General features: G+C 62.0%; 1 protein-coding gene across 1 annotated transcript; it reads left to right on the forward strand.

Moving 5' to 3' along the window:
* Positions 1–900: 900 nt before the first annotated feature.
* Positions 901–20534, forward strand: GNA11 (G protein subunit alpha 11; the record flags this gene model as incomplete). The annotated part of the gene is made up of 7 exons (XM_079918013.1): positions 901–1036; positions 11448–11632; positions 13894–14048; positions 14465–14593; positions 17358–17487; positions 17572–17725; positions 18463–20534. 7 exons carry the CDS (start codon positions 901–903, stop codon positions 18651–18653), a joined length of 1080 nt encoding a protein of 359 aa, XP_079774139.1. The 3' UTR covers positions 18654–20534.
* Positions 20535–26612: the final 6078 nt, after the last annotated feature.

The following is a 26612-nucleotide window of genomic DNA, read 5'->3' on the forward strand; positions in this document are numbered from 1 at the left end:
TACTGCACGCACTACATTAATGGCTGGTCCATGCCTGATATACAGCAGGTACTCCATTAATGCTCGTCCCATACGTGGCATATAGCAGGCTCTGTATTAATGCTAAGCCCAGGCCTGGTATAGAGAAGACGTTCCATTAATATTTGTTCCAAGAACGGAGGAGACGAAGGTTCGTTTCCGGTCAGGTAATGCCAGGGCGCCCCAGGAGGCCGTGAGGGCTAGTACCCCAGTGCCTCACGTTGGGCCTAGGTCGCTCAGCCTCGCGACCGCAGCTGCGGGTCCGAACTTCTCGCTCCGGGGCCGAGAGAGCCGCCGGGCCGAGCGGGGCCGAGCGGGGCCGAGCGGGGCCGAGCGGGGCCGAGCGGAGCCGAGCGGAGCCGAGCCAGCCTGACGAGTCCTCCACATTCCCACAATCCCGGGCGGCCCCGCCCGGCTCCCGGTTGCGCGTCCCCCTTCCCACGTCGGCGCAACCAAACCCGCGGGCGCGCCCGCCTCGCCCCTCCCCGCCCCGCCCGCGCGACGCCCCGCCCATCCCGACCGCTAGTCCCGCCCCCGCGGCGGGCGCGCAGGCCGCCGCCCACTCCCATTGGCCGTGCCGCCTGCCCGTCGGCGCTGTCCGCGCGCTGGTTAGGTTGTGAGGCGCTGTCGCTCGGTCGCGGCGGCTGCGGTTGGCGGCGGCGGCGGCGCCAGCGGTTGTGGCGGCGCGGGTGGAGGGTGGCCGGGAGGGACAAGCGGCTGAACGGGACCGGTGCTCTCAGGCGGCCGAGGCGGACCGCCGGCCCAGGGGCCGAGCGCCGAGGGCCGGGCGGGCGCGGCCGGGGCGGCTCGGGGCCAGGGCCGGGCCGGCCGGGGGGCGGTGGCGGGGGCGGCCGGCGGGCGGCCGGGGCCGGGGCCGGGACGATGACTCTGGAGTCCATGATGGCGTGTTGCCTGAGCGATGAGGTGAAGGAGTCCAAGCGGATCAACGCCGAGATCGAGAAACAGCTGCGGCGGGACAAGCGCGACGCCCGGCGCGAGCTCAAGCTACTGCTGCTCGGTGAGTGGGGCCGGGCCTGCGGGGTTCGGGCCGGCGGTGCGCGTGGCGGGCGGGCGGGGCGGCCCTGCGTACTGGCCACGGCCCTGCGTGCTGTCCAGAGCGGGCTCGACCCCCGCGGGGTCAGCCCTTGCCTACCTGTGCTGTCCACCTCTGGGCCACCCGATCTCTGCAGCCTGTGTTGTCTAGGTTGAGTCCCTGACATCAGAGGGGCCAGGCCCTGCCTCTGTTGTCCACATCAGCGCCCCAGACCCTCGGGATCTGCTCGCGCCTATGCTGTCCGTGGCAGGTCACCAGTCCTTGCAGGGTCAGCGCCTGCTTCAGCTGTCCAGATCAAGCCCCAGTTTCCTTCAGGATCAGCCCCTGTCTCTGCTGTCCAGGCGGGGTCCCCAGGACATCAGTCCGTGCCTCTGCTGCCCAGCCCCTGATCCCTGCAGGGCCAGCTTCTGCTTCTGCTGTCCCGTTCGGGCCCCCAAAACCCTCGAGGGCCTGCCTTCTAACCCCTTCTCAGGAGACAAGCCTCCTCCCTGCACAGGACTGGTCCTCCATCCCTGCCCCCAACAGGTGTGCCCCCTCGCTGCCCCCAGCATCTATTCAGGGCCAGACCTTTGGGCTGTAATCCACAAGATGCACCCCTTGCCTCCTGGCATCCCTTCTCTACTTTTCCCACCAGGTGGAGCCCTGTTCCCTGCAGCCCCCGTTCCCTGAGGCCAGTCGGAAAACCCATGTCCCTCCCCAGTGGAGAGCAATCTGTGGGGGAGAAGACAGCCTTTTCTCTCTTCTTGGGGCCGGGGCGGGTGGAGCCCTGACGGAGCAACCGTCTCCGTCCGGCCCCTCTCCTTACGTCCGAGTGGGAGCCGGGTCTCCTGGGTCCTCTTCCCCCTCCTGGAGAGGATTCCCGTCCAAGTCTCCGTCTCCCCCACTGCGCACCTGTTGCACGGAACTAGTCGGCCCAGCAGTCGGCAAGCTGTTGTCACCCCAAATAAGGGTTGTTGGAGGACTTACCTCCGCAGTCAAAGGCAAGAAGGTCGTTTACACAAGCGAAGCCCTTGCCCTGCCTTCTCCGGAGCTCTGCTGCATTCCTGCACTGTGGGGAAGGTTGGAAATGCTGTTGTGATGGGCCCCTGGTGGAAGAGGGGTCTGCCACCGAGGGGTCCACCCGCAGGACGGTGCAGGGTCGGAGGCGGTGAGTCGCTGGAGGCCGTGGGTCTTGGAGGGACTGCCTCGCTCCTCCCACCTGTGGGGACCCTCTGGGTCCTCCCTTTGATTAAAATACCTTCCCTGTTTTTTTTTCCAAACGTTCCACTTTACCTAAAGGCTATAAAATGGGCCATCTTTGCAGAAAAGACAGGCAGAGAGTAACGGTAAAGTTTGGAGGAAACTTGCAGTGGGGTCCCAGTGGCACCTGGGAGGACAGCATGGCCCTGGCTGCCTTACACCAACAGAGGTAGAATTTATTTTCAGAGGGGGGTTGAGAAGTTACCAGCATGTTAATGTTACCAGACAGTCGGCCTTGCCTGGGGGCTGGGGGCTGCATGAACCTCTGCACGCCCCTGCTGCCTGCCCTGTGCGCACCCAGGCTCCAGATTGACGTGGGGTTCAAGGGTACGGGTCGGTGGCCTGTGATCTTGCAGCCTTGCTGTGTGTCTCTGGTCTCCCTGGGCTGGGGCTGAGGAGCCTTGCAGGGGATCTGGATGTGCCCAGCGCCCACCCATGGGTGCGGGCTGTTGGCTGCAGGAGCACCTGGGTCTGAGGTCCCACCCCTCCCCCCGCTGGCTTGCAGGACAGGGAGTCTGCACCCTCCTGGGAAGCTATTAAGTCCTAGGCATGGGGGCAGATAGGAAGATGAGAGCTTGGGGGTCCAAGGTGAAGGTTTATGACACCAGGAGGGCGGCTGTGAATGCCAGGCGGAGCTCCAGGGGACGTGCTGGGAGCCGGGGGGTGCCGAGCAGCATCCCTGCCCCACCCACTCCATGCCGGGAGCACCCCCAGTCATGAGAACCACAGACATCCCCAGCTGTGGCCCAGTGTCCCCCAGGGGCAGAATCCCCCCTGCCCCGTGTCAGCACACAGTGTAAAATGCGTGTTGCAGAGCCGGTATGTGATCGGTGTTCGCTTGTTTTGTCAGATGCTTTGTGGGTGCTTGAAAGGTGAATGCTTTTGTCACTACGGTCCAGAGCCACATACGTGTGTGCCGTCAACACGCAACATGTCTACAAACACGTGTGATAGGTGTGTTCGGTTTTGTTGGTCCTGTTACTCCAGGCCACATCCTCATTCACAGTCGTCTGTGGTGAGGAATGGGGGTAGTGAGCGTCCCTGCAGCGGATACACCGGGATCCCCACGGCTCGGCGTTGCTCTCCCACTTTACGGAAGAGGACCCCGAGGCCCAGTTAGGAGCTCCGGTGGGGGTCCCGGGCAGGCCCGCCGGCTTCTGCCTCCCGTGATCCCTCCTGGTGCAGGTGCAGTCCCCTGCCCCCGCGTTTCTGCCACTCAACAGAGAACAACCGAGGAGGCCCCTCGTCCATTCCTTAGGACAGGTTTCCCCTTGAGAACTGAGGCCTGCCGCAGGAAGTGCCGGTCCAGGAGCTGAGTGGCTCCGGGATTTCTAAATAAAGCAGGGCGGTCAGTTCCACAGGCTTCCTGTCCAGCCCGCTGTGGCCCCGAGGGCGGTAGAAAGGGCCGGAATCCGGCCTGGGGTGTGGTGGCCCCGGCGGGAAGGGTGCGCCTACCCTGCTTGGAGGCGCGAGTGGAACGTGGCCGTGGCTCCTGGCGGTGGCCCTGCCTGTCCCCCGCAGACCCTGATGGCTGGAAGCACCTGGGGCCCTGGGCCACCACTCGTGGCCCACCCCAGGATGAGTCTCAGGGGCTTAAAAGTTAGATGAAATTTTGTGTCGCTGAAAGGGTGGGCGCCATCCCTGGAGGTGCAGGAGCCCAGACTTGCTGTCAGAGCCCCTCTCCCTCGGTGTCCTGCGTGCCAGGCCAGTGGGAATCTCCCTCCCCTTGGGCCCGAGCACGGCCTCGCCACGTGTGTCCCTGGGCTCCGGACTCCGTGTGCACAGATGCTTCCCGGCCTCTGCTGAGCTGCGCTGGTCGCTGCCTGAGAGCCTCGGATGTTTAACCACAAAAGGTTTCACTTTCTGATTTTTGTGGTGGAGCCCTTCTCCCTGCGGCCTGAGAACAGGTCGCAGTCACTGCTACTCCTGGGCTGGGAGTTTGGAGCAGCTGCAGACAGAGCCGAGTGGGGACCCCTGGCAGGAGGGATGGGAGCCCGTTTGTCCCTCCTCTGCCTCGGAGGGCCTTGGGGGCAAAGTCCAGCCCTGGGTGGGCGGGTCTGGTCTGGGCTGGGTGTGCGGAGCTGGGCTGCACTCAGGGGGAACGGCCATCTCTGGTCCCCATAGGGCGCTCCTCTCCCATCAGGACAGTGAGCCGCGGGGCCTGTCAGCCCAGTGTCCGTGGACGGGATTGGGGCATCTCCACGGGCTTTGGGGGCACCCGCGTGCGGGGTTAGTTTTTGGCGGAACTCCAGCTGCTCTCAGAACCGGGCCCCAAGGCCACAGGCTTGCTGGCTGGGGAGTTTGTGCCAATGCGCCCCAGCCCCCTGCTCCCGGGTGGCCGCGGTCTCTGCCCTTGGCCCAGGCGTGGGGCGCCTGGCGGGTCACTACCAAGGTGTCTGCCCCTCGTTTTCCCCACCACATCCCCCCTCCGGGGCAGGCCCTGCCACCCCATGGCCCAGCACAGAGCCCTGCGGACCTGAGATGTTTGCTGGGTGGCTTTGATTGGCTAACTGAACTCAGTTCCCTCAAGCAGGTCGAATGGGGGTGACTGGGCGCCCCGACTTAGGGCATCCTCACATCCTGCCTGGACGTGAGGTTCCCTGCTCCGGGGCCCGTTGCCACTGCTGGTGGCCCTCTGCTGTGATGCGTGGACAGACAGGGACTCAGGGGCACAGCTCGCAGCTGCCGCCCTCCCGAGGCCTCGTGAGTGGGCTTGGGGGTGCTCCAGAGCGAGCACAGCCTCGGCTCCCCGCCTGCAGCACTGTTGGGGGGAAGGCCGCAACACCTGCGAGGCGCTGTGCCCTCCCGTGGTCACTGCTCTCCCGACGGAGGGCTTTACCCGGGTTGACAGGCTGCCCCGGCAGCGCTGGGAGGCGGGTCCCGCCAGGACCGAGCTGGAGAGCGCGGTGGGATTTCAGTCCCCGTGCCTCCCGAGCCTCGGGTTTCCCTGCTGTGGAAGGAGAGCGTCCCCCAACTCCCGGACTGTGAGAGGGTCAGTGGGGGCGACGCATGTCAAACTGGGGAGTGCCGTCTGTGCCCTGGTCTTTATTCACGGTATCGCGCTGGCTGGCAGTCCCTCTGCGGCCGAGCGGGGACCTCCCTGTCTTGTGGTGGGGTCTCCAGAGCTTGGCCTTCAGGGCTGGGCCTCTCGTTTCCTGATCTGATCCCAGCGCCTGCCAAGGAGGTTTGCTTACGGACCTCGGTTGGCGTAGAGCTGAAAGGTCAGACCCCCCACGGAGGCGGGTCGCCCCGTCTCTGCCCCATTGGTCCTCTCTGCTGAGCCTCGACAGGTGGATGGGGGCCTTCCCGTCCCCCAGGCTGGGCAGCTGGGCTGCACGGCAGGGTTGGGCAGGACTGGGGCTCATACCAGTCTCCCCGACTCCTGAGCGTTAGGCTTCAGGAAGCGCTGCACTAGGACCTGGCATATGGGACAAGAGGGGGGCTGGCCCAGGGGACCAGTGTCTGCGCCTGGAGTCACCTGGGCAGGGGACGCTGGACCTGCTGACTTAGCGGCCACGGTGTGGAGGTCAGATGAAGGGATGAGTCCCGAGGTCTGCCCTGTTGTCCTCCCTCCTGGCCCCTGTCTGTGCTGGCGCCCGCTGCTGCGGTGTCTCTGAAAGGCCCGTGGCTGGCCCGGGAGAGCTCCCCCGGTGCTCTCACATTCGCTCACTTCCCTGGGTGGCGGTGACCGTGGACCACGAAGAGATGGACGGACGTGAAGCCCGAAGACCTTAGCCTGTTGAGGTCTGACAGTTACTGGTTGTGTGACCTCAGCGAAGCTTCTTGACCTCTCTGTGCCTCAGCTCCTTCACTTGTCCAGCAGGAGGTGGGGTGATAGATGTACCACTGAATGAATGGATGAGCGGGGGCGAGGGGAGCGTGCAGTTGCCTTCCTTGGCTGCACGAGGTGTTTGCACTTTCTCCAGCAGAAGGTCGTCGTGCCTCTTTGATCTTGGACCTGTTGACACAGCTCGGGGCCATGTTGGATTTCCGGGCTGTGTTTCCAGGAGCCCAGATCCCCGGCAGTGCTCTCGCCTGGGCCTCCTGTGGTCCTGGGGTTCCTGGCTTCACTGCCCACATTCTAGAATTAGGGATGGCTGGGCGGCAGCCCTGAACCCCAGCTTCTGACACTAGTGTTCTCTTGCTAGATCGTGGCCACTTGCCCCGGGGGCCATGGATCCTGCACACCTTGAGTCCCACTGGGATGATGTCGGACCAGCACCATCCTTCCTGTCCTCCAGGCCCTTTCCCTGCCCCTCTTCTCTCCCACATTTGAGGAGTGGCTGCCTGGGCTCAGACATAATTCCTCCCGGTCTGCGGTCCTAGATCTTGGCCGACCGTGCAGGCGAGACAGTGGCTTTCTCCCTCTGTTGCAGGGATGGGGCTGCTCTCCTCCTTCCTCTTCTCCAGTTAGTCTCAGCTGGGCAACTGGTGATGCCACTGAGCACGCCCAGAGATCGTCCTGCAGGCTCCCGGCCCCGCTGTGCTGTCTGGCCCCTGCCAGGCCCCCAGGGGCAGGACCCCTCACATGGGTGGTGCCCCCAGGGGCCCCCATTCTTGGAGTTAGGGCAGGGGATGCAGAGGACCTGAGGGGGACACGTGACAGAACCGGGACTGTGGATTGGGGCCGAGTTCATTTGGTTCATTCGGGAAAAATGTGTGCGGTGACTTCTGCGGGCCGGGCCTGTGCTGGGGCTGGGTGTGAGGCTGCTGGCAGAGCCCCGCCCTCGGGGAGCTGGCTCCCAGCAGGGACAGACGGGAGCAGCAGGCCAGGAGCAGGTGGGGCGCTGGGGGCACTGGGGCCCTTCCTGGAAAACGTGAGTTTGGGTTTCTGTGCAGGGAGTTGGGGTGGCGTTCGGGAGGGGCAGGGCCCGATGCGTGGGCGACGTGAACAGTGGTGTCACGCGCCGGCCCCGGGCCACAGTGCCACGGCTGTCCTCGTGCAAGGTTGGGCTGGTTGCGTTGTGGGGGACAGTGGGGGCCAGGGGACCCACAGACACGAGCTCGGAGTCTGAGTACAGCCAGGACCTGGGGCCACTCGGCGTCCTCGCTGGGAGGGGGTGTGGCGGTAGGTGCCCTCTGCACCTGTGCAGGTGCGTGGCTAGAACGAGGCCCATCACGGGGTCTCACACGGTCTTGCTTGAGGGGGGCCTTGCTCTTCTCCCTGGTGGGCAGCTGTTGAAGGTTTTTTTTTTTTATAGATATTTATTTGGTTGCGCTGGGTCTCAGATGCAGCTTGCGGGCTCCTTAGTTGCAGCACGTGGGCTCCTTAGTTGTGGCTCCCAGGCTCCTTAGTTGTGGCATGCGAACTCTTAGTTGTGGCATGCATGTGGCATCTAGTTCCCCAACCAGGGATCGAACCTGGGCCCCCTGCATTGGGAGCGTGGAATCTTCCACCAGGGAAGTCCCCATGACCAGATCTTCAGGGGGAACTGACCAAGGGCGGGGCAGGATGAGCTGGAGCTGCCAGGGACCCCCGGGCGGTGGCTACAGCAGATAGGCCTGGCCGTGAGGTCCAGGTGGGCCTCGCACCCCGAGACTTCTCTGAGCAGGAGGCTGTTGGCTCGGGCGTGTTGGGGGGCCCGGGTCCCAGCTCCCGGCACTGGGTGCCGGCAGCGGGTGCCGGCAGCATGTGGGCTGAGTTGGGCCAGGGGGTGGGCACCTGGAGAGGACGCTGTGGCGGCTCTGCGTCCCCCGGAGCCTTTCCTTCCTCCCTCCCTGGCCAGTGGTGGCCGAGCTCTGGCCAGCTGGGCCTGCCGGTTCCAGACCCCAGGGCCCGCAGCTCCGGCCTTCCACCCACAGCTCTGCCGGGAGGTGCCTGCTGGGACTGGCACCTGTCACTCAGTCGCTGTTGGCCCTGAGCACAGGTGACACGCCACCCTCGACGTGCGGCTCGTGGGGCTTTCCTCCGGGGGCCCGGCCTCTGCAGCCGCCACCTCCACAACCTCCTTTCTCTGTCCTTCCTGGCAAGGTGGCATGGCCCAGGCGGGGTCACTGACTGTCCCGCCTCCTGGGCCACACTGTCCCCAGGGTGTCCCTTTTGCTGCGTTCTCCCCCAGCTTTAGTGAGACGTAAGTGCCACGCGTGTTGTGTGGTTTAAGGGGTGCACGTGAGTACTTGACACGTGGATTGCGACATGATCGCTCGTGAGGCCCGTCACCGCCCCGTCACCACCCCCTCACCTCACTAGTGCCTTTTGCTCCTGCACTTGATCGCGGTGCTGTCTTCGCAGCGGCTCCTCTGCCCCCAGCAGGGTTCGGGCCATGTGCCTCGTCCAGGACCTCCGACGTCTCCAGGGCCAGTTGTGTTTCCGGCTTCCGAGGGGTCCGTCTTCCGTTTCTTGGTTTTCGGGGCGTGTCCCAGCTGCGTCGTCTGTGTTGGGCACCGGGGCGTCCCCCGTTCTCCCTCGGCCACTCTCTGGCCGGTGATCACGGCTCCTCCGTGAACACCCGCTGTCCCTTGGTTGTTGGCACGGGCGCGTGCACGTGTGTGAGACCCTCGGTGTCCTGCGCTGCCTCTGGGGAGCTCTGGGGGGGCTGCCTGTCCTTTGCGCACCCGTTTTGGAGACGCTGGCTGTGGTCTGAAGTCAGCAGGCTCTCTCTGGATCTCCCCGCGCCCTTGTGCTCGGGCAGCTCTCTTGCCCCTCCTGCAGTTCAGGGGGGTGGACTCAAGGGGCAGCGCCCCGGGGCCTGAGTGGCTGCCCTTTTCCACCTCAGCTGACCTGTGGCTGCAGGGGGTTGGGCTTTAGTGGCCACTGGTCTGATGTTTCTGGTGAGAGGCCCTTCCAAACACCAGCAGGGCACGTATCTTTTTACAGTAGCATAGTGTCAAAAACAGGGGTTCTCACCTGGGGGTTCCTGCCCCCAAAGGACATTGGGCAGTGTCTGGGGATGTCTGTGTGTCACACTGAGGGGATCCTGGCATTGAGGGAGCGGGGCCAGGGGTGCTGCTCAACACCCCAGAGTGCCCGGGCTGGCCCCAGTGTCAGCAGTGCTGCGGGGACCCTGGTCCAGAGGAAACCACGCAGGGCATGGCATTCCTGTGTGTCGCCTCCCCTCGCCCACCCCGCCTCCTGCAACGAGGGAGGAGTGCGTGGACCCCTCAGGGAGGTGTGGGGTCACATGGGGTCCTCGCCCCTCCTGCCTCAGAGCTGGGGTGGGGCCTTGGTGGGAGTGGGCGCCTGGCCTCTGGTTGATGTTGCGGCAGCAGTGGGATGGAAGGTGGTATTGGCGTAGTTACCACTCGGTGACAGAACCAGAGTCGTATTCTTTTATTCGTAAAAGGACCCAGTGCCTTGATGGAGGTCCTAGAAAGGGGCAGCTGCAGTGAGGCGGCCTCTGCTCTGTCTCCCCAGGTGGGCTCAGGCATCCGTGGTCAGTTACTCAGACGCGGGCGAGGGCCTCCTGCTGCAGGATGGTGTGGTCACTGCAGGCCGCTCAGAACCCATGTCTTCTCCGGGAGCTCCCGGGCAAGGAGGCGGGCAGCAGATGCCTGAGAGAGACTCCCTGAAAGGCAGCGGTGATGGGTCCCAGTGCAGAGGGGAGCTGCCTGCCCTGCGCCCACGGCACCGGTGGCTGTGAGCCGGATGGCGTGCAGGGCAGGACGCAGCTCAGGCCCCTTCGTTGGGGTGGGGGACACAGGTGACTCTGAGACAGGGTGGGGAGGATGAGCCCAGGTGGGCTGGGGCGAGTCTGGGGGGTTCTGAGTCCCCAAGAGGGGGCCTGGGGGCTTCAGTGCATGGGTGAGTGGGGACCTGTGTTGGTTATCAAGTAGGGGTTTGAGGCCATGCGTCCTTAGGCTGTAGAAGTTCTCTCCCGCTGTGCAATAAAACCACCCTGTAACTTAGTAGCTGAAAATAGCACACAGGCAGATTCTGAGGGTCAGGAGTCGTGGGGGTTCTGGCTCGGGGTCCCTTATGAGGTTGTAGAGCACGTGTTGGCCGGGGCTGCCTCATCTGAAGGCCCAGTGGGGCCGGAGAAGCCGCTTCCAGGGTGGCCCCTCACATGGCTCCTGCCCACATGGGCCCTCAGGGACGGCACTGCCCCCCGGCCCCCGCGAAAGTCCTACAGAGGACGGGGAGCCCCGTGACTCGTCTTGGAAGTGACAGGCCATCCTTGGTCAGATTCTTCTGGTTGGGAGGGAGGCACTGAGTCCAGCCCGCCCTCCGGGAAGGGTCAGGCTCCCCCTCTGCACGGAAGACATCCCAGAGATTTGTGGGCACATTAAAGCCACTAAAATGCAGTCCCTGCGTGTGGAGGTGAACAAAAGTGGGGGTACGGCTTTGCCGCTTAGAGAGTGACAGGGCGGTGAGAGGCTGGAGCAGGAGAGGAGCCCTCCCTCCTGCCGCAGCGCTGGTGCCGGGTGGGGCTGGCCAGCCCTTGATCCCGGAGACTCCTTGCGCCCTTCTCTGAGGTGGGGCCTTGACACCTGACACCTGGAGGGTGGTGGGACAGAGAGGGGAGGGGCCCCGGGCACCCAAAGGGCCTCTGGGCTGACAGGGACGTGGGCCTTGGGGCTGTTCAAGCGCCAGAGTCACGCTCGGTCTCGGAGTGGCGTGAGGTTGGGTGAGGTACAGGTTCAGGGGCTGCTGGGGACTGTGGGGGGCATGGCCCGGCGCCCTGCGAAGGCCCAGCGTGGCCTCGACGCAGATGCCAAACTCGTGCCCTGAAGGAAAGCTGTTCTGATCAGAACAGCCGTGGGTTGGCGGGACGTTGTCACATGAGGGCATGTGGGACAAGGGAGCTCGTCACGTGACCAGTTAAGGGGGTGGCAGCATCTGGGGGAGACACTTCACTGCTCCTGGCCTCCAGTTCCTCGGCTGTGGCCAGAGTTGAATTCAGACCCAAGTTGCCGCAGGTGCCGCGGCTGCTCCCTTCCTGTCCCTGCCCACGTTGTTGTCCCGACCTCCTCTGAGCCTCGGCGGCCCCTGTAGACAGGGTGTGCGTGGGAGGACGCGGCCCGCCCTGTTGTCCAGGCAGCAGCGGCTGGCCAGGCGCATCCCCACCTCGAGCCTCGTGGGCGGGACTCCGCGTGTTCGGGGCTCCTCGTGGGCGGGGCTTCTCGTGTGCAGGGTGCGGCGAGCCCACGGCTCGGGTCGCGGGTCCGGTCCCGCTGGGTCTCACTGGGCCATTTGCAGGCACGGGCGAGAGCGGGAAGAGCACGTTCATCAAGCAGATGCGCATCATCCACGGGGCGGGCTACTCGGAGGAGGACAAGCGGGGCTTCACCAAGCTGGTGTACCAGAACATCTTCACCGCCATGCAGGCCATGATCCGGGCCATGGAGACCCTCAAGATCCTCTACAAGTACGAGCAGAACAAGGTGAGGCCCGGGCGGGAGCGCCGGGCGCGGCGGGGCGTCCTACAGGGGGCAGAGTGAGTCCTGGCCCCCTCTGCGGGCCAGCGTCCTACCAGGCACTCCACGCACTGTATCAGGCCCTCTGTGCCCCCCGGGGGTGGCACGTTCTCTTATTTCCTTCAGTAACAGCTTATTGAGAAAACGTACATACCAAGTCACCCATTTAAAGTGTGCAATTCACTCATTTTTAACATATTCACAGAGTTGTGCAACCATTGCCTCTAATTCCATAACGTTCTCATCACTCCAGAAAGAAACCCTGTCCCCACTGGCAGTCACCTCCCCTACGCCTAACCCAGCCCCTGACAACCAGGAACCCACTCCCTGTCTCTGTGGATCTGCCTGTTCTGGACATTTCCCATCAATGGAATCACACCCCGTGTGTCCTTCTGTGTCTGGCTTCTCTCACTGAGCATCGTGATCTCAGGGTCCGTCCACGTTGCAGCGAGTGTCAGTGCCTCACTCCTCTTTGTGGCTGAATGATGCTCATTGTGTGGAGGGACACATGGTTTGTCCATCGTCCATCGACGGACGCATGGTTGTTTCCACTCTTCTGGCTCTCGTGGACATGCTGCTGGAACACTCGTGTGCAGGTTTTTGTTTGCACGCCTGTCCTGGTTTCTCCTGGGCGCGTCCCCAGCAGTGGAGGTGCGAGGTCCAGGGTACCTCTCGGTTCGCCTTCCAGAGGGGCTGCCTGCCTGCTGTCCGAGCGGCGTTGCCCCGGCCGTGCACCAGGGGGCTCTCTCTGGCGGCCTCCCTTGGCTTCGCTTTTGTGGATCTGTTTTCGGGGACTTCTCTTTCAACTCCAGCAGTTTGCCTGGGCTGGCACGTGGCACCGTGTATTGGACCATGTATGTCCAATAGGGTTTAAATTAGTCTGTTTACTTGGAAGCTTAAGAAGGCCAGTCAACCAGATTTCTGATATTGGTGTCTTCCTGCCTTGATGCCCGGTTCACAGGTCATCAGGGACCCTACAGGGCCCAGCACTGGGTCTGGGGCCCGGCCAGCCTGGCTGTGGGAATGAGCATGTAGGGCCTGCTGGAGCTTCTCACCCTCTGGTTCGTAGGATTGCTCGCAGCTGAGGCCCCTCAGCGTCCAGGCCCCACTTTAACCGTGGAAGTCCAGAGGCATCTGGAACAGGGATTGGCAGACTAAGGCCTGTCTCTGTAGGTGCAGCCTTGCTGGCGCGGGCCACGGCCACTCGCTTACATGTCATCCCTGGCGGCTTTCGCTGCAGCAGCAGGGACAGCGTGGCCGTAGAAACAGACGTCTGGTCCCTGGCCTACATGCATCCGCAGTTGGGGGTTTTCTGGGGCTGGTGTCTGCTTCTCCAGGCCCAGATTGGGAGGCTGGGAGGGTGAGGCGGGGCTGAAGGACGCTGTTGTGCGGGGGCTGGGGCGGGAGAGCATCCCTGGGAGGTGACCAGTGGGTTCCAGAGCCTGGGCTGGGGCCCCCTCATTCCTTGTTTGGGGTTCTGCCCAGCTGTGTCCCCTCCCCAGTCCCTCAGCCGTGTGGGTGGGACCATCCCGAGCACAGGCATGTGGAGCAGGCTGGAGGAGAGACAGGGGGTCTCCTGGGGGCCTTCTGCCCCCGGCGGGTGTGTGTGTGTGTGTGTAGGGGTGTGTGTGTGTGTGTGTGGTGCGTGTGCGTGTGTGGGTCTCTGGGGTGGTGTGTCTCAGCGAGGCTCTTTAGGAGCGGGTCTCCGAGCCCTGTGGTCCAGGGTCTGTGGAGGCTCCATCCCAGGGGCATGAGTCATTGGGCCACTGGACTATTATGATTAGCTCAGCCTCCCCTTCCTGGTGGGTTGCTCTGGTCCCCAGACCCCATCCCAGGCTGCACACGAGAGGACCTATGCCTTCAGAGATCCTGAGGGTTTCAGGAGCTGTGTGCTTGGAGTCGGGGGGCAGGTTCTTCTTAGGTCACAGCAGCTCTCTGTGCCTCGGTTTCCTCACCTGCAGCATGGGAACACAGGGGCAGCCAGTGGTGTTTGTTCCTCTGTCCTGTTTGGGTGCCCCGGGACTGAGGTGCGTGGCGGCCGGGTGGGCCCTGCTCCCGGGAGCTGCCTCCATCTGCATTTTCCTTTGGGGGCCTGGCACTGGGGGGCGATCGCTGCCGGTCGCCCTTGCGTCGTCCTGATGTGTGTTCATGGGAAATGGGAGTCAATGGTTCCGAGTCGGTTGCCGGGTGCTGGCGCTGAGCGTCCCGGCCTGCCCCTCGCCCCACAGGCCAACGCGCTCCTGATCCGGGAGGTGGATGTGGAGAAGGTGACCACCTTCGAGCACCGGTACGTGAGTGCCATCAAGACGCTGTGGAACGACCCCGGCATCCAGGAGTGCTACGACCGCCGGCGGGAGTACCAGCTCTCGGACTCTGCCAAGTAGTGAGTGGGGCCGGACCAGGCCTGGGCGGAGGAGGGTCTGCATGGCGCCTCGTTAGCCGCGACGGGGCGATTTCCCTGCAGGGAGGCGGGTGTCTGCGGGGATTTTCCGTTGTCTCTCTGCCCCTTTTCTGTGTCTCTCAAACTATTCCAAAGTGACAGGTTTGGTTGTGAAAAGCCACCCCTCCAGCCCACAGCCTCTCTTCGGAACCCCGGCGCCGTCCCCATCCCCGGACAGCCGTCCCTCAGAGCTGGGGCGGGGTTCTGTCCCAGGCGTTCCCTGCAGCCTCATTTCGCCCCTGTCCGTTCTCGTCCCAAGTACTTGGGCTGCTTGGGCCCCTCCCAGCGCTCAGGAGACCTGGGATGGCCGGGAGGCCCCTCGTGGGCTGGCCTGAGCGGCCCTGCCTGCTGTGTTGCAGCTACCTGACTGACGTGGACCGCATCGCCACCTCGGGCTACCTGCCCACCCAGCAGGACGTGCTGCGAGTGCGCGTGCCCACCACTGGCATCATCGAGTACCCCTTCGACCTGGAGAACATCATCTTCAGGTACCTGTGCCCCCGGCCCTGGCCCCCGGTGTGGGGCAGCGAGAGAGGGTCCTTGTCCGTGGCTGTCACCAGGTTTCCGAGTGAGCCAGGCCCTGGTGGCGCTGGCAGGGCTGAATGGAGGCGGCCCCGGGGGCAATGGCCTCCTGGTGCGGGCTCCGCGTGGGCCCCAGATGGGGGGAGGGTGCCAGCGCGTGCGTGCGGATGGGCGGGCGGGTGGTCTGGAATCCAGGCCAGAGCAGGGGTGCTCCAGGCGGGCGGTGGAGGAGCCTGAGGGCCCCCGGGGAAGGTGGCTCCAGACCCCTCTGCGGCCCAGTTCCGAAGCCCATGCAGCCAGAGTGAACTCAGGGCCGTCCCCAAGGATGGGCCCCGCCACCCCGTGAGGTCACAGCTTGTCCAGAGCTGCCAGGCGGCAAGGCCAAGTGTGTTTCCCGGGGCAGCCGTAACAAATGACCACAGATGGGCAGCGTAAAATCACAGAAATGCATCCTCTCCGAGCTCCGAGGTCAAGGTGTCGGCAGGGCTGGGTCCTCCTGAGGGCGTGAGGGGAAGCTGCTCCGTCCCCCCAGCTCTGGGGGTGCTGGCAGCCCGCGGCGTCCCTTGGCTTGTAAAAGCCTCGCTCCATCTCTGCGTCCGTCATCACACGGCCCCTCCCTGGGTCTGTGCCCATGTTTCCTTCTTACGGTAACTCCACTGATCACTGGATCCAGGGCTCCTGCTCCAGAGTGACCCTGTCTGAACTAGTGCCATCTGCGGGGACCCCGCTTCCAGATCAGGCTGTGTCCCCAGGTTTCAGGGGGACTGACTGGGGGACACGGTTCGCCCAGGGCTCTGAGGCCCAGGCTCTGGGGTGGGATTCCTGCTCTGGCTGCGAGCCTTCCCTCCCCGCCACTGCATGGGATCCCTTCTGCTGGGCGAGCCCACCCCAGGGGCCCCAGAGGCAGCGCTGCTGGTGGAGGTCCTGCCCTGTTGCCTTGAAGCACCAGCCCCGGGGGCGTTCAGGGAGTCTGTTGGGTTTGCCTTGAGGTGCCCTCTGGCCCGAGGGACCGCATTTCTCAGGCAGAAGCTTCTGGGAGAGGGGGAGAGTCTGGGTGCCCCCAGCTGGCCCCCCATCCTTTCTCACCTGTCAGAGCCCCCGGGGTGCCCTTGGACCCTCAGGAGTTGTAGGCATCACACTGCACATGCCTGATGGTACATTTTCTGGTGAGAGTTCAGCATTTCGGTTTCCTTCTTTTTTGGTCAGATTCTCGATGGGGTCCGGGACCTCAGAGGCCTGCAGGGCACAGGCCGGGGCTATCACTGGCCTTCCTCCCGACCCCACGTTCCAGGGTCCCCTCACACGGCCTCACCTTGGCCTCCGCAGCTACTGTGCCCTCTGTCCAGAACGCCTCCCCCCCCTTCCCACCCCTCCCCCAAGCCTGTGTGTGCGCTCTGCTGCTGTCCACACTGCAGAGTGGCCCTGCACCTCTGCCGCCACTGTCCCTTGGCCAGCCCACCCCTTGTCTGGTCAAGGGCTTACAGAGGGCAGGCCGGGGGCCCGGGCAGGGAGCTTGTGCCCCCATCTTGATCGGAGCTCACACAGCATCCAGTGACAGTGCGATTGGCCTGATGTGTGAGGCCTGAGCCTGGTCCCACACGGACCTCCTGCAAAGACCTGACCCCCCCCCCCGCCCCGCCCCTGGAGGCCCAGGTTCCCGCCTGGCTGTACTGGGGAGACTCAGCTCCAGAAAGGCTGTGGCCCCTGACGCCGTCGGCCCGATTGCGCTCCCCAGACTGGCAGTGGCAGCCCGGTGGGCCTGGTGTCCACTCACCCCCCTCCCATACCCTAGGTCACCCTGGCACATCCGCCATCTGCCTGTGCTTGCTAGAACCTCCTCTGAGAAACCCCCGCCAGGCGGATTGGCCTCTGCTGCCTGACTGTCCAACAGCTGTGGACGGGCCTGGCTCGGGGACCCTTGCCTTCTCAGGCTGCTGTTCTTTCTTGCCATCGTCTTCAAAAGTAAAGGGCTTTGGGGCTTCCCTGGTGGCGCAGTGGTTGAGAGTCCGCCTGCCGATGCAGGGGACACGGGTTCGTGCCCTGGTCCGGGAAGATCCCACATGCCGCGGAGCGGCTGGGCCCGTGAGCCGTGGCCGTTGAGCCTGCGCGTCCGGAGCCTGTGCTCCGCAACGGGAGAGGCCGCAACAGTGAGAGGCCTGCGTACCGAAAAAAAAAAGTAGAGGGCTTCTTCGTCAAAGAAAACTTAAGAAACTCACAAGTAGGAAGCGGGGACCTGTCACCAGTCGTGATGGTCAGGGCGCTGTCCCTAGCGTGTCCCCGCCCCGCCTGGTGTCAGCATCTGTGTGCCGACATCTCCCGCTGGACAAGCAGCCTGCTCTCGCCGTGGCTGGGTGGGTTCCAGCATTTCATAGGTGATGCCGTGTGGTATCCAACAAGGGGAGACGGGTTTCCAGATGTGGGACATCCGAGGTCGCCCGGCTCAGCCCCACCGGGGTCTGTGCCTCACACGCTCCACGGCGCCCCCTGTAGGCCAGGGCCCCTCCCTCGGCAAGCAGGCGCCTGGCTGTCTCGGGGGTCCCCCCTCCCCTGCTTGTGCTGTGTTCTCCTGGCTTAATGGTGTTGCGGCTTTGCTGGCTCTGACAGGTGACTGAGGGGCCCTCGTTGCTCTGATGCCTCAGGGGTCGCTGTGGCTCTGGCAGAGGCGGCTGTGCTGGGGGTGGGCATTGTCATCTGCAGCCCCGCGCTGAGCCCGTGCACCCCGCCCTGCAGGATGGTGGACGTGGGGGGCCAGAGGTCCGAGCGGAGGAAGTGGATCCACTGCTTTGAGAACGTGACGTCCATCATGTTCCTCGTGGCCCTCAGCGAGTACGACCAAGTGCTGGTGGAGTCGGACAACGAGGTGAGGCCCTCGCTGGGCCCAGGGAGGGGGGTGCCCACAGGCCCTTTTGGGGGACCTGCCGCCAACCTGCTGCCTGCCCCTCAGAACCGCATGGAGGAGAGCAAAGCACTGTTCCGGACCATCGTCACCTACCCCTGGTTCCAGAACTCGTCCGTCATCCTCTTCCTCAACAAGAAGGACCTGCTGGAGGACAAGATCCTCCACTCCCACCTGGTGGACTACTTCCCCGAGTTCGACGGTGAGCCCGCCCTAGCGGCCTGTCCTGGACGCTGCCAGCGCCTCCCTCACCCTCTCTGGGCCTTGGTGGCCTCGTTGGCGACTCAGGAGTGACACGAGGACGGCGTTTCCTAGGCCGCACGGAGGCCGCGGTGCAGTTAGTGTGGCCGGAGCTCGGCAGGCGCCTCGCAGGGCCCTGGATGGTGGAGAGAGCTTCGTGTCCCCCGGGGGAGCGTCGTCTGTGGGAGGGGGCACCCTGCGGTCACCGCCTGGCAGCCTGTCCCCACCTGCCCAGGGCCCGGGCACGGGGAGGAGCGAGGCGCGGGGGATACGGGGTGAGCCGGACCCCTCCTGCCATCCCCACCCCCCCCCGCGGAGACCCCTGGGGGCGCTCCTGGGGGGCAGTCGGGGCTCTGCCACTCCCTCCCCGGCGTATCCCGGAGGTGCTGCCTGAGGAGCCGGGAGGCCGGGGGGTGGGAGTGTGGGGTAGGGTGGGGGGTCGGGGTGTGGGGTAGGGTGGAGGGTGGGGGTGGGGTAGGGTGTGGGGTGGGCGGCAGGCCAGAGCAGGAGGCTGGCTGCCCGGGGGCAGCAGGGCTGTGGACACATGCCTGAGTGGGGGGGGGGTGGACAGAGAGGAGGCGGGAGCCAGGGAGGTGGGAGGTGGGTCTGCCTGGCAGGTGGGCCTGAGTGAGGGGCTGCTGGGCAGGGGGGCTGCGCGGCTCCCTCGGCTCATCCCGCCCCTCCCCCCTCCTCCGCCAGGCCCGCAGCGGGACGCACAGGCCGCCCGGGAGTTCATCCTGAAGATGTTCGTGGACCTGAACCCCGACAGTGACAAGATCATCTATTCCCACTTCACGTGCGCCACCGACACGGAGAACATCCGCTTCGTCTTCGCCGCTGTCAAGGACACCATCCTGCAGCTCAACCTGAAGGAGTACAACCTGGTGTGACCACGCGGACTCCCGCCAGCCGCCTGCTGGTCGCCAGTCTGCCCCAGGAGTCGGGGTTTTTTCATATTTTTAAACAAATGGTTTTTATTTCACAGTTATCAGGGGATGTACATCTTTCTTCCTACACACCTCGTGCACCTTCTCATCTTTGTCAGTGGCAGAGGCCGCCTTTTTCTGGCCTTGACTCATGGCTTGCTTTTTTCTAAAAAAAACAAAAAAAAACAAAAAAGGAAAAAGAAAAAAAAAGAGAACCCACAGAAGACGGGCAGAGATGAGACCTGGCCCCCAGCGGCGCGAGACACTGCCTCCGGGGACAGTTGTTGGCCTGCTTTCTTCTGATCTCCGAAGGCGTGGAGACGCAGAGGCTGGGACTTCTCTTTCTTCCTTGTTTAAGTTATTGACGCCCTCACCACTGTTGCCGGGTTTCTGCCCCGGACTCCAAGACGTGGGGGTGGGTGGCGCCCCCCGCTGCCCGCCCTGGGAAGTGCCTAACCATTTTTTCTTTTTTTTTGAGGAAACAAAAAGCAGCCCCTGGGGCCCTGTCTCACAGCCCTGCCTGCCGCGGGGGCCCGGGGCGTGGTTCTCCGGGTCTTCCGCTGGGAGCGCTCCTGGGCTCTGGGCTCGGTCCCCAACCCTGAGGAAGCCCGCTTGGACTGGGAGCCACTGTTTGTTTTGTTCCATTTTGTACCCAGTTTGGAAGCAGTGAGGGTGGGGTAGGGACTTCTTTCAGAATTTTCTCAGGTCTGTCCCCGAGAGGCAGAGACGCAGGGAGGGTCGCCCTGGCGGGGCTGTGGGTGGCTGGGAGATGCCCACCGCCCTGCACTCTGCCCGGAGCCGCGCTGTCGGGGCTCGTGGCAGCTGGAGGTGGGCCCTCAGCCTGGCCACGGCCACGCACTGAGGGGCCCTCCCCGAGGGCCTGAGGGCCGGTTTCTGGGGGGAGGAAGTGGCCGTCTCATGTGGCGTGGGCCGAGCACTGCAGTGGTTGGTTTTGTGTGGTTGGTTTCTTGCACCAACGTGACGGGAGTGGCCCGCCGGTGGCGCCCCGCACCTGCCCTGCGTACCTGGGCCCTGCGAGTGAGTGCTCAGGGCGGCCCTTGACCAGGGAGTGCAGAGAAACAGCGCACACGTCAGACCAGCCCCACACCAGCCCTGTCCCCGTCCGTCCGCCTCCCACCTCCCTCCTGTGCCTGATACGCAGGGCCCAGGGTGGGGGGCAGGCTTCTCGGCCTGTTTTCCTTGGGCATCTCCACCCGAAGGGCCCTCTCTGGTGCCGTGCGTCCACTTGCAGGGTTTGTGCCATAGCCCTGACGTGCGGCCGGGGACGGTGGTGCCGCTGGCGGTGGGCTCCCAGGGGCCCACAACGCACAGGGAGCCGGGGCAGGCCCTCGAGGGGGAGGCGGTGGGGGGCGCATCCAGAGTGTTAACTTCCGGAGGGGCTGGAGTGCCAAGATCCCGGGGCAAGCCCGGCTGCTGTGCCCAACCTCCCCGCCTGGCTCGCTCGCCTCTGAGGCGCTTGCCCGAGTGCCAACCTACCCCCACTGCTGTGTCACGTCACCCAGCAGAACTGCCCTCCGAGTGCCAACGCCCCAGTGGTGTGAGGGGCCGTGCCGGCTGGCGGGGGTGACCTCGCCCACTTGTATATTAAACAGTCCTGATTTCAGACAATTTAAACCTTAATCTATTTAAAAAAGAATATTATATAAAAATGCTGTTTTTAAACCTTTTGTCATTTGAAATGCATGTATTGTCCGTGCGGGCTGAGGGGTGGGCGCCGTCGGCTCAGTGCCAGTCTCCTGTGGCCGGAGCTGTCCATGTTCAGGCAGCATGTCGGGGCCCTGACCCCTTAATCCAGAGATATGTGATGGAAATAGACTTTTCATACCTTTCTCCTGAAATGAATTCTGTTTTAAATTGGAATAAATTTTGTTCCTAAACACTCGGCCCCCTGTGGCTTATTTCCTGTTACTGACTGGGGGCGGGGAGCAGCAGAGGGGCCCTGAGGTCCCCGGGTTGTCACCTGACTCCTGTGTGGCCTGCGGGGCCCTGGCACCTTCAGGATGGGGTCTGAGGTCACGGGAGCCGCAGCTCGGCCGCCCGGGGTGTACCTCCTTCCCTGAGCTGGGACTGCGGCCCCAGGGCCCCTGACTTCAGGTCAATGTGCTGTGCTGTGGGCTGGAGCATCCTGCAAGAGGAACTCCTCCTTGTGGGGGGCAGGGGACAGAGATGGGGCCTGGGTTCTGGGCCCAACTGGCCACTCACTGTCGCGGATCCTCTTGGGAAGACGGGCCCCTCCCCCGGCCCCATTTCTTTCTGCAAACCAAGATGTTGGACCAGTGATCTCTCTGCCATCTCTCAGTCTTTTTTTCCTTAAAAAAAATATTTTTTACATTGTGGTAAATACACCTACAACTTACCAGCTTCACCATTTTTAAATATACAGTTCGGTGACATTAGTTTCATTTGCAATGTTGTGCAACCGTCAGCAGTAATTGTCTACAAAACATTTTCATCACCTCAAACAGAAACTCCGTACCCATTAATCAATAACTCCCCACCCCCTCCCCCAGCCCCTGGCCCCCACCATCCTATTTTCTATGGATTTCACTCCTCCAGGGACTCCATGTGAGTGGAATCACACAGTATTTGTCCTTCTGTGTCTGGCTTCTCACTGAGCATCATGTCCTTCAGGTACATCCATGGTGTAGCAGGTGTCAGGATCTCTTTCTTTTTTAAGGCTGAATCATTTCACTGCGTGGATGGACCACCTTTGTTTATCCATCCGTTGATGGTCACTTGGGTTGTTTCCCCCTTTTCACTGTCGTGAATCACGATGCTGTGAACACAGGTGTGCAAGTATCTCTTTGAGACTCTGCTTTCCATTCTACTGGCTATAAACCCAGAAGTGGAATTGCTGGGTCAAATGGCGATTCCACGTTTAACCGTTTGAGGAACCGCCAGGCTGTTTCCACGGCGGCTGCCCCATTTCTCCTTCCCACCAGCTGTACGCCAGGGTCGCATTTCTCCATATCCCCCTCCAGTTCTATTTACTCACTCATCAGTGGGATGGAAATGCCCTGAAGGCCCCGTGTGTGCCAGGCACTGTCCTAGGCACTGCACATACAGGGAGACAGCACTTATCACCATGACTCAAATCTATGAATAAAAGCAGCAGGGAAGAGTCATTGGCAGCGATAGTGGCCATTTCAGGCAGGCTGTTCAGGAAAGCCCTTTCGGAGAAGGTGGCGTATGAATAGGATGCTGGAAGACGTGAAGAGAAGGGGCCATGCTGTGGTCTGAGGGAGGGGATTGCCAGGCGGAGGGCAGAGCACGTGCAAAGGCCCTGGGGCAGGACCAGCCCTGGTTCATTGGAGGAACAGCAAGGAGGCCCGTGTGTCTGGAGCAGAGTGAGTGAGGCAGAGAGAGGGAGGAGGGGAGGGCAGGGAGGGGTCAGGGCAGGTCGTGCAGAGCCTTGTGGGCCGCGGGGAGGACTTGGGCTTTTACCCTCAGGAAGGTGGGACCCTGGAGGACTGTGGGCAGGGGCGGGACAGGGCCTGACTCAGAGCTCATAGGCGCCCTCTGGTGGCCGCTGCTGGGAGGACAGACTGTGGGGCTGAGGGCGGAATCAGGGACCCGGATGGAGGGGACTCAGCTGGACCAGGTGGGAGATGATGGAGTGGTCCCAGGTGGAGGCGGAGGAGGGAGTGGGATTCGGGAGGTGGGTGCAGGGAGGGAGCCCGCGGATGCTGCCGGCGCGCCTGGCCGTCATGTCCCCCGCGGCCGGCAGGTGCTGCTCGCCTGCTTTCCGCGCCCGTCCGCGCGAACGCGCATCCGCTCCGGAGGTCCTCTCCGCATCCCGGTTCCAACAGGGAAACCGAGGCACAGAGCGGCCGGGCCCTTGCCCTGACGGTAGGCGGCGCCCCCGAGCCTGGGCACCAGCCGCGACCCGGTGCAAAGTGAAAACGCAGGGCCCTTGTTACAAAACCAGGAGGCTTTCAAGACAGAAAACCTTCCGAGCCCGAGTCCCCCGCCCACCAAGCCGGCCCAGGTGGCCGGCGAGGGGATCCTGGCTGTTTCCTCCTTTTGGCTGCGGTGAATCATGCTTTTGTGAACTTGGGTGGGAAAGACCCTCTGGAGACCCTGCTTTCGGTATGGATATACTCGCAGAAGTGGAATCAAATCCGTGATTCATCAGTTAATAAAGGGAGGGGATGGACATTTGTACCCCAGCCTTGGGCCAGCCCTGGTGGGGGCGGGGGCATGACCTTGGGTATGGCCAAGGGCAGTGGCCAGGGAATGACCCAGCTGTGGCCTCCCATCAGCTGAGAACTGTGAGGTACTGTAAAACCATGTAGACATCCTATTCCTCATTAAACAGAAAGGGCATTTCTCATACCAAAGGAACAGCAAGGAGATCGTCGTTTCTGAATAAAGGAGAGACTTTTGGATGGGATAAATTTAGGTCCATAAAAAACTCACCAGAGAGAATTCCCTGGTGGTCCAGTGGTTAAGAATCCGGGCTTCCACTGCAGGGGGCACGGGTTCGATCCCTGATCGAGGAGCGAAGATTCTGCAAGCCCGGTGGCACGGGCAAAAATTTAAAAAACAAACAAAAAAAACTTACCAGAGCTACTGGGGTTGTAAATTGGTACACGCACTTTGGCAAAAGAGAGTTAATATCTGGGAAATACCTTGTAACCCAGCAATTCCACAGTTGGGTTTTTTTTTTTTAATAAATTTATTTATTTTTGGCTGCATTGGGTCTTCGTTGCTGCATGCGGGCTTTCTCTAGTTGTGGCGAGCCGGGGCTACTCTTGGATGCGGTGCGCGGGCTTCTCATTGCGATGGCTTCTCTTGTTGTGGAGCGTGGGCTCTACATGCACAGGCTTCAGTAGTTGTGGCACGCGGGTTCAGTAGTTGTGGCTCACGGGCTCTAGAGCACAGGCTCAGTAGTTGTGGCTCACGGGCTCTAGAGCGCAGGCTCAGTAGTTGTGGCGCACGGGCTTAGTTGCTCTGCAACACGTGGGATCTTCCGGGACCAGGGCTCGAACCCTTGTCCCCTGCATTGGCAGGCAGATTCTTAACCAGTGCGCCACCAGGGAAGCCCCCCTCAGGCATTTCTGATGGGCGTGCAAAATGGGAAAGCCACACCAGAAAAGCATTCAGCCGTTTCTTACAAAGTTATACGTACAATTACCTTATGACCCAACCATCCCGCTTCTAGAAATATCCTAGAGAAATGAGCACTGATGATGATTATAGTGCATGTTTACAGCAGCACTATCCGTTATCACCCCCAAACTGGGAGCAACCCAAATGGCCTTCTACGGGTGAACAGATAAAGGGTGATGAACCCACACAACAGAAAACTACCCAAGAGTCCAAAGGAGAGGGCTCCTGACATGCCCCACTGCATAGGCGGATCTCAGATGCTAAGTGAAAGAAGCCAGTCTCAAAAATTACACAGTGTGTGATTCCATGTATATGACAGTCTCAAAAAGATTCAAAAAACCATAGCAACAAAGACCAGATCGGGCTTCCCTGGTGGCGCAGTGGTTGAGAGTCCGTCTGCCGTTGCAGGGGACGTGGGTTCGTGCCCCGGTCCGGGAGGATCCCACATGCCGCGGAGCGGCTGGGCCCGTGAGCCATGGCCGCTGGGCCTGCACGTCCGGAGCCTGTGCTCCGCAACGGGAGAGGCCACAACAGTGAGAGGCCCGCGTACCACACAAAAAAAAAAAAGCAGATCGATGGTTTCCAGGGGTGAGGGCTCAGGTGAGGGTCTGGCTATAAAGAGGTACCTGGAGGGGGTTCTTCAGGTGACAGACCATATTCTGTCAACTGTTTTAGCCATAATTTACATGACTGTGTACATTTGTTAAAACACAAAACCGTACACCAAAGGAAGCACCTACCAAGCCACGTAAATTGAAAAAACAAAAAGCAAAATAAATCTTGTTACCAAAAATACCCCCCAAACACAGAAATACCACAGAAGTTGGTGCAGTACCGACTGCCCAGCAGGAGGAAGGGGGTCTTGTTGGAACGGGTATCTGGGAACCCTCTTGGGGCTGACGATACCCTGAATCTTGGCCTAGGTGGGGATCACGTGGGTATCAGTTTCACAGGAAATTATTAGGTTATATGTTCATGTTTTCTGTGTTTTCTGTGTGTGTGTGTGTGTGTGTTTGTTTTAATTTTTAGTTCCCTGACCAGGGATGGAACCCACGCCCTCTGCAGTGGAAGGGCGGAGTCTTAACCACTGGACTGCAAGAGAAGTCTGTGTGTGTACTTTTTTTTAATATATGTTTTAAAAATTTACTTATTTATTTATTTGGCTGCGCCAGCTCTTAGTTGCGGCATGCAGGATCTAGTTCCCCAGTCACAGATGGAACCTGGGCCCCCTGCATGGGGAGCGTGGAGTCTTACCCACTGGACCATCAGGGAGGTCCGTGTGTGTGTATTTTTTAAACACACACACAGCTCACCCTGTTATTCCCGAATGAACTAATAGGTGACAGGTGTCCCGCCAGGATGGTACCTCATCTGGAGAGAGAGCAGCTCCTCGCCTGTTTGGGGAAGTGGGAAGATTTGTTGTGAGGCTGGAGAAATTCACAGAGTATGGGCCCCGGAGGAGGGGGAATCAAGGCACCTGTTTTTATTTCTCTGAAGTCAGCGGGATGCCGCCCTGGCCCTGTGTGATGGGTTAGGGACCTGGTGTCCTTTGGGAAACAGCGGGGTGGCCCCAGGTGCTCCTGGCCTTGCCCCGCCATCCACCCTCCAGTCTGTGACTCAGCCTGGCCTCTGGGTTTTGCCAAGCTGGTTACCTCCGTTCTGCTTCTGTGTGGCCCAGATTATTATTTCTGCTTTTCTTCACCTTCCCCGGTAGTGGGAAGTCACCCAGGCCTCAGGCCGCGGGGAGCACCCCCTCCTCACGGCCATCCGGTCGGGGGTGGGAACGGGGTTGAGCAGGGCAGTGCCTGCCAGGACCCAGTGACCCAACGGGGCCCCTATTGAACTTCCCATCTGCTGGTCGTTATGAATCAACAGCGAAGGAAACCGCATTGGTGCCGGCTGGGGCGTGGCACAGGCAGACAGTTGCGGCTGTGTGACCTCAGGCACAGCACACACCCTCTCTGAGCCTCACCAGTGCCTGTGGGAGGGGCCCGGGGTCTCCCAGATTCTGTGTATCTCTGGGGGGGAGGAGTGTTTGGGAACTTTCTAGAGCTTTCTAGAACCTCTCAAAGAGCATTCTATCCCCGAACACAGCAAAGAGCTGCTGGATTGGAGACATTCTGTGGGGACGCAGCTACACAGCCACCCCTGTGTCCCCTCCTGCTTCTAAGGTCCTGAAGGCTGAGTCGTCAGGGAACGAGGGCCTCATGGCCTCGCTGGGATGCGGGCTTGACTCCCAAGATCCCTCTATGTCCAGGCTGCCTGTCCAACTTCTCCTCCCAAATGCCTGTCTTCTCAGAGTGACCTTCCTTGACCCCCTGTTTCAAGCCACACATGAGCCCCCCCCCAATCTCCCATCCCCCTTCCCAGCTTTATTTTCCTCTCACAATTTATGGCCATCTGATAGGCTTAGATATACATATATTTAAGGTATTTCTTTATCTGTCTGTCTAGAGCATAAGGCAGGGAGATCGGGTTTTTTGTCATTTGGGTCCCTGCTGTGCGTAGAATGCCTGGCACACAGTAGGCGCCGCATAAATGTTTGCAAGAAGAATGAATGGCCCGGTTCCAAAGTCCCAAAGCTGCCAGCTCTGCAGTTGAGACTGAGGCCCCACGGGTGGGAGAGGCTCCCCGGGGGCTGTCACTGCCTGGCTGTGCCTCTATGTCCCCATCTGTGCAGCGGGAATGGCAAGGAACTTGGGGTGCTGTCCGCATGACCAACCCCCACCCCGCCAAACACAAAAGCACTTAAAACAGTAAGTGACACCGGGCCCTGGCTGTGCTTTTAAA

The sequence above is a fragment of the Stenella coeruleoalba genome, assembly GCF_951394435.1.
Source record: "Stenella coeruleoalba genome assembly, chromosome: 3".
Classification (NCBI taxonomy): Eukaryota; Metazoa; Chordata; class Mammalia; order Artiodactyla; family Delphinidae; genus Stenella; species Stenella coeruleoalba.